The 12,365-nt window shown below is 32.0% G+C and overlaps 1 protein-coding gene and 1 pseudogene across 1 annotated transcript; both read right to left on the bottom strand.

The window, feature by feature from the left end:
• Window positions 1-6,024: 6,024 nt before the first annotated feature.
• On the bottom strand, window positions 6,025-6,964 carry LOC107936458 (21 kDa seed protein). Its single transcript, XM_016869183.2, has one exon. The coding sequence runs from the start codon at window positions 6,901-6,903 to the stop codon at window positions 6,229-6,231; it is 675 nt and encodes a 224-aa protein (XP_016724672.2). The 5' UTR covers window positions 6,904-6,964; the 3' UTR covers window positions 6,025-6,228.
• Window positions 6,965-9,174: 2,210 nt separating this feature from the next.
• On the bottom strand, window positions 9,175-10,005 carry LOC107938177 (21 kDa seed protein-like; annotated as a pseudogene).
• Window positions 10,006-12,365: the final 2,360 nt, after the last annotated feature.

The following is a 12,365-nucleotide window of genomic DNA, read 5'->3' as shown; positions in this document are numbered from 1 at the left end:
ACAAAAATAATAATTTAAAATTATAAAATTTATACAATTTAATTTATTTTAATTGAATTTTTTGAATTCAATTAATTGATTAAAGAAAATACCATACTCTAATTTGATTCTAAATAGAGTTAGAAATCATTGTATTACTTATTCTTATTATTTGCTATTACTATAAATTTATATTGACTTGCTATATTGATTGCAACCAAAATTTTCAGGATTTGGTTTTGAGTTAGCAACTTTGATTTCTTTCTTTTTTTTTTTTATTCCTTTCTTCTTCGCTTTTGATTGGAAAATAGAAAAGTTGGGTGAATTAAAAACTCAAAGGAGGTTCATGGTCAATAGTAAAGATGTTTGAGTAACTGTTATTTTGGGGTGTACTAGTTGTGTTCGAAACGGCGTTTATAAAGAATTAACGGGTATTTCTAGGTATATTACTCAAAAAAATTGATACAATACGCCCAGTCGATTGGAATTGAAGAAATTCTATCCCTATTGTTACAAACATAAAATTCACGAAACAATCAAGAAATAAATCAAATCAAGTACTTGTATATTACCACTTCCCGAGAATATGAAAATATGACATTAAATATATAATTTATTAAGTATAAGTGCATAATTAATTATATATATGACGCATATTTTCTTTATATAGTTTAAATCAAGATTTGTTCAAAAGCATCGCCCCCACAATTCTCTTTTTATTTATTAATTAATTCTTCTTCTTCTTTCTTTCTTTCCACGTTTTTCTTTTTGTTTTCCTTTCCATTCCTTTTTTTTTAACTAAAAATTTTAATCATTGTACTCAATAATTATCGATGTTGTTATTCATAATGGCCGTTTATGTCGATTACGGCACCAAAGAAGAGATTTCCTCTTCGTTCACTTCTATAATTCAGATTTCCCAGAAGTTGACTCCAAATTCATTAAACTACTCTTTCTTCGATATCTGTTTCGCTCCACCAGATTGTCACCAGTTGGATATATGTTATTCCCCGTAGTTAAACACACTATCTCACTGTTTGGATTACCGAACGAAATCAAATTAATTCAAACAACTTTTTTTAAAAATTTAAATTGATATCACTTGACACATTAACGGTACCATTTAAAAAAAATTCAATTAATAATTTTTAATGATTCAATTAAAATGAGACATAAAAGCTTATTCATGAAAATAAATTAAAATGATTGTGATGATGATATTGAATGTAAAATACGAAGTTTAATAAGAAATATAGGTCATACCAATTGAAGAAGACAAAAGCCTTCCAATTCGTTTGGTGTTTTCTACTTAATAATTTGTCCTTTAACTCTTAAACGCTCAAGCAAGCGGAGAAATATAGAACCAAATGGACGAATCCCATAAGTTGCTTGTGCCAGGAAAACAACTTCTATCATTATTATCATTACTATTCATCATAAGTTCCTTGTGCCAGAAAAACAACTTCTATCATTATTATCATTACTATTCATCATAAGTTCCTTGTGCCATGAATAAGTGCTTTAAAAAAAATAATAGTGTTTATTTATTTTCACATAATATTCATAAAAATTTTATATCATTATAGTAAATAGATTTAATAATTACAATTTAAGTAGTACTGGAATTCCAAAACTGAAAAATATAATGACTGAAGGTAATCTTTTAAAACAATGACCAAAACTTTAAATTACCCTTTTTTCAGTTCCTATTTCACTCCATCAGATTGTTGCTAGTCGAATATATATTATTCTCCGTATTTAAACATACCACCTCACCGTTCAGATCACCGAGCGAAATCTCAGAGTTCCAAACTCAAACTCAAAGTTGTATTTTTTCTTATTTTCCTGCTGCTGATTCAATCTAAAAAATAAATTAATTTTTTCAGTTTTTTAAAAATTCAAATGGGTATCCACAGATACATTACCGACACCATCTTAAGAAAATAGTTCAATTCGTTTGGTGTTTTCTACTTAATATTTTGTCGTTTTACTCTTAAACACGGAAGCAACAGGGCTAATATAGAACCAAATGGACGAATTCCATAAGTTCCTCGTGCCAGGAAACAGCTTCTATCATTATTATCATTACTATTCATCACACAAGTCTGCGCTTCCACATTTTTTATCAAAATTTTTAAAATTTTTGAATTCAAACATTCTTTTTAATTAATTATTCAGAAAATTGATTGTACATTCAAATTCAATATTCGTTTTCATATATACATTATTTTTGTTTGCCCAAACTATTGCTAAGAGATAAGCTCTCTGTTAGAAAAGAGTGGTTAAAAGGCTAGATTATCATTTAAGTTTAACAGTGCCGTAGAAAAGTGATTTTGAAAAAATTGATAGTAATTATTATTGTTGTCTATAAGTGTTTTTAGAAAAATAAAATTTCCATTTTAGACATTATGTTATAAAGTAGAAGGTTTAACGAGGAATAAAAAGGTTTTTAATTGAAAAGCACCTTTCCAAAAAGTAAAAGCTAGAAGTTTTGGGTTGGCCTAAAATCCTAGTTTAAAATTAATGTTTGGTTTGAAATAATTGTTTGGGTTTAATGATACTTTTCAACCTCAATGGTAAACACACCCTAAAAGAGTGAGCACTCCTTCAAACATTGTGATAAACATGAATAAAATAGGGGATACATTGATTGTTTATGCAATTCGGCTTTCCTATGTCAAAGGAACCAAATCAATTTAACAATAGGACTTTTATAATTTTGGGGTTGTGTGTATGTAACTTAAGTTATGTTAATATTGACTGGCCTAAATGGAGGCTAATATTTAACAAAATTACATTTGCAACTGTTGTAATAAACATGTGACGCTTATTGTCGGTGTTTAATTACTACACCAAGATATCATTTACAACTTAATATATTTGTTCAAAAATGAAATATTAATGGAGTGATTGGTATCTTAGGGTTTACCTTTATTCGAATTAATTATTATTTTGTTTTATATTTGAAGTCATACATGAGATTGTTTTGTTTGATACAACAATAATTATACCTGCCAACATTATTGCACGCATTAATTGTATTCTTATATTAAATGACACAAACTTCAAGTTATGACAAGAGAATTTTAAGATAGTTCAACAATATTCTCATCATCTCTATCCTTTCCCATCATCTCCTCCAATTTTCTAGTCAAATTCCTTTTAAGGCCCTCTCTTTTATTTCTAACAAAACCCGCCCATCTCACTAAGCCCTTCCTCACACCTTCTAGCTTAGCCAACATATCACCCGAAGTAGATTGACATATTTGTTTAACCTCCTCCTCAAAAGATTCTTACATCACCCACCATGCCTCGGACTGAAACCTTTTCTGCCTCAACCTATTACTCTCCTGCTCCGTATGATTAAAAAGGGGACAATGATCTGGAAAAGAATGTGGTAAATGCTAAACCACTGCACTAGAAAACATGTTCATCCATTCGGCATTCGCCACTCCTCTATCCAGTCGCTCTCTCATATTCGTTTTCGGTAAGTTTCCCCTTTCCCAGGTAAACCTAGCCCTAAAGTATCCAATGTCCATTAACTAACATTCCTATAAGACTCCTCGAAAGACCTCTATTCTCTTCTCCTCTCTTGGCACCCCAACCTTTTCAAAAGAGTATATAATTTCATTAAAATTGTCACACACTAGCCAAGGGAACGCTTGAGAGCGTCCTAGATTTCTTAACAAATTCCATGAATCGTCTCTGCTACACGCATTTGATGTCCCATAAAAGCCAGCAAACCTCCATTATCAATCTTCTAAAATACAACATCTACATGACTACTAGAATAACTCATTAGATTCGTTTTAACATTTTCCTTCCAAGCTAGAAAATGACCTCCTCTTGAACCATCGGCCGAAACATCAATACCATTTAAAAATCCACACCTTCTATGCACATTCTCTATTTGCACATTACTAATTTTTGTCTCCATAAAGAAGACCACTTGGGGATTATACACCTTCAACATATGTCAAAGCCTTCTTATAGCCTGTGGACACCCCAATCAACGGATGTTCCAACTAATTATTTTTATTGTGACTGATCATCTTGCCCCTTGGCAGCTGCCGATAAAATTGTGAGTTCGTCCCAACAATCTCTCATCTCTAATCACAAGTGAATCTGTCACAATCGAAACACTATGATTTCCATTATCCTTTTTGGGTCTTTTTTTTCCTATCTTTACCTTCTATAGCGCATTCCTCTGAGTCGTGATCCATATTCGAATGATCTTGTATCGTTGAAGAGTTCCCTTGCATACCCGACACTAACTTCAAACCACCCTCCAAATTTAACCCCAACACAGATCTATGGGCATCCTAGATTCTTTCCTTCCATCCTTCCACAATCCCTACCCTAAATCAAAATGTCCTATGGTATTTCCCTTTATCTCACCTTTACCTTCCTCCCGCAGCCATACACTGTTCATCGTAGTAGCTCTCCTAGACTGGGCTTTTAGAGACAGATACCATCCCATCTCTACAACTTCTAAGCCTTTAGCCATTCTAACTTGACAGAAAGAGTCATTGTCTACCAAACAACCATAGACAAAATAGAATAGAGTTAGTCATTCGTATATCAAGTTGACATAGGAACACTTGCCAAGTGAAAACATAATCTTCTTTTTTCGCTTCAAAGAGCATCTAACATCCATCTAAACCCGTATATGTAAGAAATTCCTGAGGCCCTTACCCAAGCTTTTTCCATTGATCCAAAAAACTTACCCTTAAAATTGCCTAACTTCTTTGCTATAGATTCAGTAAAAAACCCTGGGGGTAAATCATGCACTTGCACCTTAAAAGTCGTATAGATTAGCGGTACCTTCATCGGATCCTCACCATCCTCCAAAAAATGAATCACCAAAAGATGATTATTGAAAGTCCATGGATCCCCATTTAGTACCCTATCAATATCCATTTTATGAAAAATTTGAAATAATTTCTTATCCCCCAAATTAGAGATCTGAACTCCTCTAAGAGGATGCCATAGATTCGCCATCGCGCTTCTCATTGTCATAAAGTGGATTACACTCGTTGTGAGAAAGTATCCAACCAGACAAAGATCTTAAACCACTGTCACAGAATCAGTTTCCTTCTGTACTTGCAAAATCTCCTATTCCTCATCTTCCAATGTTAACTCTGCCAATTCATCCTCCATTGCCACGAATCAAAATCAACCAGATTGAAAAGAAATACTCTATCCCAAGAACTGTCATCGCTAGAACAAAGAGAAATAAGCCAAAAAAACCCTAAAAAAACCAAAACATGCTAGAGCAGCAGACCAAAGACGTGCTAGAGTAGCAGACCTTCGATATGTCGAGTTAAAATTTTAAATACAAATATTTGATTCAATTGATATACATGAATAAGAAAATGCATCTTAAACATACTATATATCATAATTATTAATTAAGAATATAATAAAGTAAATCACCAACAATGTTAGGTGTAATTGTAAGACACATTACATGTTCAAAGGATGACACATGTTCAATCCTTGAAAACGACATTGTTGTAAGGATTAGTCACGAACTGCAAACATGGACCAACCCTTCTTTATCTCAAAAGATAAGGTGCCCTAACCACTCAAATACTATTCCATTCCCGTTGTCTATTGAAATCGCTTTGAATAATCCTCCTTTTGGCGAATTTTAGATCGAGCTTCTGATAAACTTTGATTTTTAGCTAACTCAACACTAACCCTTCAAAATATTTCTTGTTGGAAGTATCCTTCTTCCTATCGATAACGAATGAGTAGGATGAAATAATTCGATAGGGGTAGTTTTTGAACCATACCACTCTTGATAAGTAGTCATACTTCCACCTATTTATACTTGGTGTTTGTCACACACAAACAATGCCATATATCTGGAAATTTAGTATTACCATTTTTCACTTGGTACTTGGTAGTCTATTTTCCTCTCTCACTCTCTTTTTTGTTTTGTTTTGATATATATATATACATAACTTTTTGGTTAATTACAAGGTAATGTATCCAAGTTAATGAGTCGAATGCTACTAGAATCAATGGCAACAAAAGAAGTAAATAAGTAAACAGTTTATTCATTAAGCTGAAAAGAGTACAAAGAGGACTCTGAGAGACAAATTAACCTTGTAAGCAAGCATATATATATACATGCTGCCGCTTCAAACAAGGCAATCTTAACAATAAGTTCTCTCAGCATTATTTACTTGAAGCTAATATTATGTAGTACCTACTAGTTCATGCATAATGATTGCTTTCAATCTAATTACGAGCAACTTGTTGAATCTCCATGGCTGATTTTCCAACTTTCTTAAAGTAAAATGGCCATCCATTGCCAGTGGAGAGAGCCAAACGTACCATTTCTCCATCTGAGTCTCTCGTAATTTTGTTGCATAAAGCTGGGCATGTTCCACATACTGCGGGGCAGTACTTAAATGTGTAATCAAGATCACCCGCCTTCTCTATCCTAAACCAACTGGTCAAAGTGTTGGCACCTGGGTTCCCTTTAACCCCATCCGTTATCACCCACCATTTTCCGGCTGAATGGTCGTAATCATCGACCTTCCACACCGTTGTTGTTCGGCAAAGTTTGGGTCTGAGGGGAATGAACTCTATGTTTATGTCAGAGGATAGGCGAACAACGCCATCGTTGGAGTCCGAATTAGAAAATATCACCGGAATACCATCGTCACCGGATCGTCTTTGAGCAACGACTTCCGGGCATGGGTTTCCGCTAGGCCTGCCTAGGGCAAGCCCCCCACCACCAGCACCCCATATGGACGACACAACGTAATATGGGGTGCCTGTTTGAACCTCGTTGCCATCAATGTCGAGTACAGGTTCGTTTGTAGCGTTGGCTACACCAAACAAAAAAGATGATGGTGTGACTGAGAAGATGATGAAAAGAAGAAACACTAAAGCTGTTGTGGTTTTCATGGTTATACAGATTGCGTTGATGTATTGCTTTATTTCTCGATGCGAATTTATAGAGATGGGAAAGGATGAACCTCCAAAATTGATAAAGATATTAATATTATTACATATAACACATTTCAAATGTGAGGTAAATTAGTAGGACCACTTTTTTTTCCCCAATAAATCAATTATTAGGACCACTCTTTTTTTTTTAATGAACGTCGAAAATTGGAAATATATTCCATCAATCATTTCTGTTTTTTTAATAAAAATATTTCATTATGTTGTAGAATTCTTTTTTTTTTAATTTTTATAATAATTTTTTATTTATAATAACTATAAAATATGAAGTATACCTTTTATTAATTTAATTATCTTATCTCAAATTTTAATAAAATTAATTTTATTTATAAAGAAAATAAAATTAATAAAATTTACCTAACATAATATTTCAATAAAATATTTAAATTTTATATAAAATATATTAATTATATTTTATTAAATAAAAATAATATTACAAATTCGATATTTTAAACTTTTATTAAGTATATATAAAAATAATATTAACCATATTTGTTGTAACCTTTTTTGAGCCTTATGGTTTATAACAAGTCTCATTTTTTTTATTTTGATCTCAAATTTTAAATTTCAAATTCCTTTTTATTTTATTTTTAAAAAAAATTTCTTTGATACAATAGAATTTCAAATTTCTATATCCACACACACCCATTTAAACCATACCATATAAGTAGTATCGACAGATTAATCTGATAGTCTTGAAATATAATAAACACCATTGATCAATAGTCCAAATATTAAGTTCAAATTTTCTTTTTGTTCTAAGATAAAATATGAAATGTGAAATTATCAAAAACTGGATTTCAAATATGAAACAATTTGGATCCATATTATATTAAAGAGTCGTATTTTGTTTATATTATTTTAATTAATATTCATTTATGGTATATAAATTATTACATATTATTTAAAAAAGAAAAAAAAATGTTTAGATGATTGTTGGGACATTGGAACCACGGTATGGTTGCTTGCCATTTATTGGTATGTGAAAAAGTTTTTGGTTTGCACTTCATAGAAATAGTTTCATTTTAAATTCTGTTGAAAAGGTTGAGACAAAATAGATTATTATAGAATAATTTTGAGATAAGGTGAAGCAAGGACTAAAGTGAAGAAAGATAATATCAATATTATAGAATAATTCAGATTTACTAATTTTATAAAATTTTGCTTCGAAAATGATTTTATTCTACAATCCATCTTGATCAATTATTAGCTAAAGTCTAAACTACTTTACTCTCATAGTTATTTGTAACCCCAATATTAATTTTAAATTATTATAAATCACTCTCCGCAAAATACCTCACTTACAATCAAACAAATCTCCCCAGTAAAACTTATAAGAGTGTCGAATAAAACATAAATATAAAACCCAATGGTGTTTCCATAAACTTCCATGTGGTAGGAAAAATATTATCATTATTATTAATCGTACAAATGTGCTTCCACGTTTTTATCATTTTTAAAAAATTAAAATGTAATTTTATCATTATTAATTTAAAATTTTATAAATTATAAAGAAATTTCAATTGAAAAAAATATTCATTTAAACATTTAAAGCCTCCTTAGCTTCGCCATTGTGTTAAAAGCTACCAATCACAAAGACCGGCCATCAATCTCCTAATCACCACCAACAAACGAAGAAATTTAAAAAAAAAAAGTTAATGTTGGGTTAAAACTTTAAATACAAATATTTGATTTAATTGATATACATAAATAAGAAAATCCATCTTAAACTTTATATATATCATAATTATTAATTAAGAATAGAATAAAGTAAATCACTAATAATATTGAGCGTAATGATAAAATACATTACGTATTTAAAGGATAATGCAGGTTTGAACCTTGAAAATAGTATTGTTGAAAGACTAGTCACGAACCCTTCTTTGACTCTAAAGATAAGGTAACAATTCATTCCGGTTGTGCATTGAAACCACTCTAAATAACCCCGGTTGTGCATTGAAACCACTCTAAATAACCCTAGTATTACCATTTTTCGCTTGTTACTTGGTAGTCTATTTTCCTCTCTCACTCTCTTTTTTTTTTTTTGATATATATATAATTTTTGGGTTAATTACAAGACAATGTATCCAAGTTAATGAGTCTAATACTACTAGAATCAATGACATTAATAAAAGAAGTAAATAAGTAGACAGTTTATATATTAAGCTGAAAAGAGTACAAAGAGGATTCTGAGAGACAAACCTTGTAGGCAAGCATATATATATGCATGCTTCTGCTTCAAACAAGGCAATCTTAACAATCAGTTCTCTCAGCATTATTTACTTGAAGCTAATATTGTATAGTAACTACTAGTTCATGCATAATGATTGCTTTCAATCTAATTATGAACAACTTGTTCAATCTGCATGGCTGATGTTTGAAGTTTCTTAAAGAAAAATGGCCATCCATGGTCAGTGGAGAGAGCCAAACGCATCATTTCTCCATCTAAGTCTCTCGCAATTTTGTTGCATAAAGCCGGGCATGTTCCACATACTGCGGGGCAGTACTTAAATGTGTAATCAAGATGACTCGCCTTCTCTATTCTAAACCAACTGGTCAAAGTGTTGGCACCTGGGTTCCCTTTAACCCCATCGGTTATCACCCACCATTTTCCGGCTGAGTGGTCGTAATCATCGACCTTCCACACCGTTGTTGTTTGGCAAAATCTGGGTCTGAGGGGAATGAACTCTATGTTTATGTCAGAGGATAGGCGAACAACGCCATCGTTGGAGTCCGAATTAGAAAATATCACCGGAATACCATCGTCACCAGATCCTCTTTGAGCAACGACTTCCGGGCATGGCTTTCCTCTAGGCATGCCTAGGGAAGCCCCCCACCACCAGCACCCCATATCGACGACACAACGAAGTATGGGGTGCCTGTGCGGAGCTCGTTGCCATCACTGTCGAGCACAGGAGCGTTTGAAGTGTTGGCCACACCAAACGAAAAGGACAATGGTGTGATTGAGAAGATGATGAAAAGAAGAAACACCGAAGCTGTTGTGGTTTTCATGGTTATACAGATTGTGTTGATATGTGTTGCTTTAGTTCTGCATGCAAATTTATAGAGATGGGAAAGGATGAACCTCCAAAATTGATAAAGATATTAATATTATTACATATAACACATTTCAAATGTGAGGTAAATTAATAGGACCACTTTTTTTTTATGAATGTCGAAAATAGGAAATATATTCAATAAGTCTTTTCTATAATTTCTTTTTTTTATATAAAACTATTTTATTATAATAGTTAAGTTTATTTTAGAATTGATTTTTTTTACTAATTTAATTTTCTATATAACATTTTTTATCTCAAATTTTAGGAAAATTAATTTTATTCATAAAGAAAATAAAAAAAAAATTTAACTAACAAACAATAAAATATTTAAATTTTATATAAAATATAGTAATTATATTTTATTAAATAAAATAATATTCAATAAATGTAATTCCCTTTTTAACTTTTATTAAGTATATATAAAAATAATATTAATCATATTTGTTGTAACCTTTTTTTAGCTTTATCACAATTTCAATCTCATTTTTTTTTATTTCGATCGGAAAGGTTCAAACATAATACATTTATGACAAAACAATTTTAAAATAAGGTAAAGCAACAAGTAAAGTAAGGAAAGATAATATGTAATATTTGTTAGCGTAGTTTGAGTTCAGTAGTTTGAGTTCACTAGTTTTATTCTGTAGAGTTTCGCTTAAAAAATAATTTTTATTTACAATTCGTCTTGATTAACTATTGACTAAAGTCTAAATTACCATTACCTTATAGTTATTTGCAACTTCAATATTGAACCTAAATTATTACAAATCACTCTCTCCAAAATATCTCACTTACATCAAGCAAATATCCCCCAATAAAAACTTAAAAAAGAGTGTTGTAGGAACGGTCGTCCGATCAAAAAGTTGGACGCCTTCAACTTTTTGAAATTACACATAAGAAGAAAGATGGATCTGCTATGACTCCTGAAGCTGGTGAAATTATGGTACGTTTACTTAATACGATTTCACTTGTTTTAGTTATTTATAGTGTTTATTTTCTAATGGTTTAATTCATTGCTTGTAATGCGACTATTGTTATATTGCATTTGTTTTTTTTACTATATATTGCGTTCCTAACTATGTGATTTATTTATTAGGAAAAACTGAAGGAAAAAAAGACAAAGTACGAAACGATTGCTTCTAGTGATAGTTCTGTTCATCTTGAAGACATTGATAACCGGATTATTACTAAAGTTTTGGGTCCTGAAAAGTATGGTCGGGTTCGATTTCAAGGATCTTTTATCAGCCCAACCCAATATTTTGGATCCAGCTCGCACCAATACATGGCTTCGGGGAGTCAGTCTCAAGCTGAAGTTCAGAGGTTAAAAGACTAGATGACTCAGATGCAAGCGACCACATTTGAGGTTCAAAGGAAATATGAAGAACTTCAGCAACAACTTAAATCAGAGGCAGCAGTGAGGGAAGCAGATGCCGTAGCGAGAGAAGCAGCGATAGAAGCAGAGGTTCAAAAGAAATGTGAAGAACTACAGCTACGGCTTCAAAAAGATGCGGCATCGAGAGAAGCAAAGTAGAGCAAAAAGTACGACGAACTTCAACAGCAGCTTCAGATTATGATGAAGATGTTTCAGCAGTCGCAACTTCCGCCGTCATAGTGTATGTTGCATAAATACTTTTAACGTTTTTGTAAAGAAAAGTCTGAAATTCACTTTTATTTATATCAATTAATATTATTTTATTCATTTAATTTGAAATATTATATAAATTTATTGTTTTTGGTTAGTTTAGATCTGGTTGCTTTTGATTTGTTGTTGCAGGAGGGCTGAAAAAAACAGAAAATTTTATTTTAAAAAAATCCCAAAATTAGTGACATTTTTTAAAAAAGCGCCGCTAAAAGTCATACCAAAACAGTGGCGTTTGTGAAACAAGCGCCGCTAAAGAACACTACTTTTAGCGGCGTTTTTGAACAAGCGCCGCTATAGAACATTACTTTTAGAGGTGTTTTCTTCCAAAGCGCCTCTAAAGAACACGATCTTTAGCGGCGTTTTCTTAAGCGCCGTTAAAGAACATGATCTTTAGCGGCGTTTTTTTCTAAGCGCCGCTAAAGAACATGATTTTTTACGGCGTTTTTTTCTAAGCGCCGCTAAAGAACATGATCTTTTGCGGCGTTTTTTTCCTAAGCGCCGCTAAAGAACATGATCTTTAGCGGCTTTTTTTTGTAAGTGCCGGAAATAGATTTAGTGGCGTTAAAAAGCGTCGCTAAAGGCCTAAAAAACGCCGCTAAAAACCTGTTCTGGTGTAGTGTTTATAGAGATGGGAAAGGATGAACCACCAAAATTGATAAAGACATTAATATTATTACATATAACACATTTCAAATGTGAGGTGA

The sequence above is a fragment of the Gossypium hirsutum genome, chromosome D10 (assembly GCF_007990345.1).
Source record: "Gossypium hirsutum isolate 1008001.06 chromosome D10, Gossypium_hirsutum_v2.1, whole genome shotgun sequence".
In the NCBI taxonomy this organism is placed as follows: domain Eukaryota; kingdom Viridiplantae; phylum Streptophyta; class Magnoliopsida; order Malvales; family Malvaceae; genus Gossypium; species Gossypium hirsutum.
Note: the sequence above shows the minus strand (reverse complement) of the source record. Positions and strands in the feature narration are given on the sequence as shown.

Excerpts from the sequence above, each read along its gene's own strand:
- LOC107936458 (XM_016869183.2), bottom strand. The coding sequence starts at position 6,903 with ATGAAAACCACAACAGCTTTAGTGTTTCTTCTTTTCATCATCTTCTCA.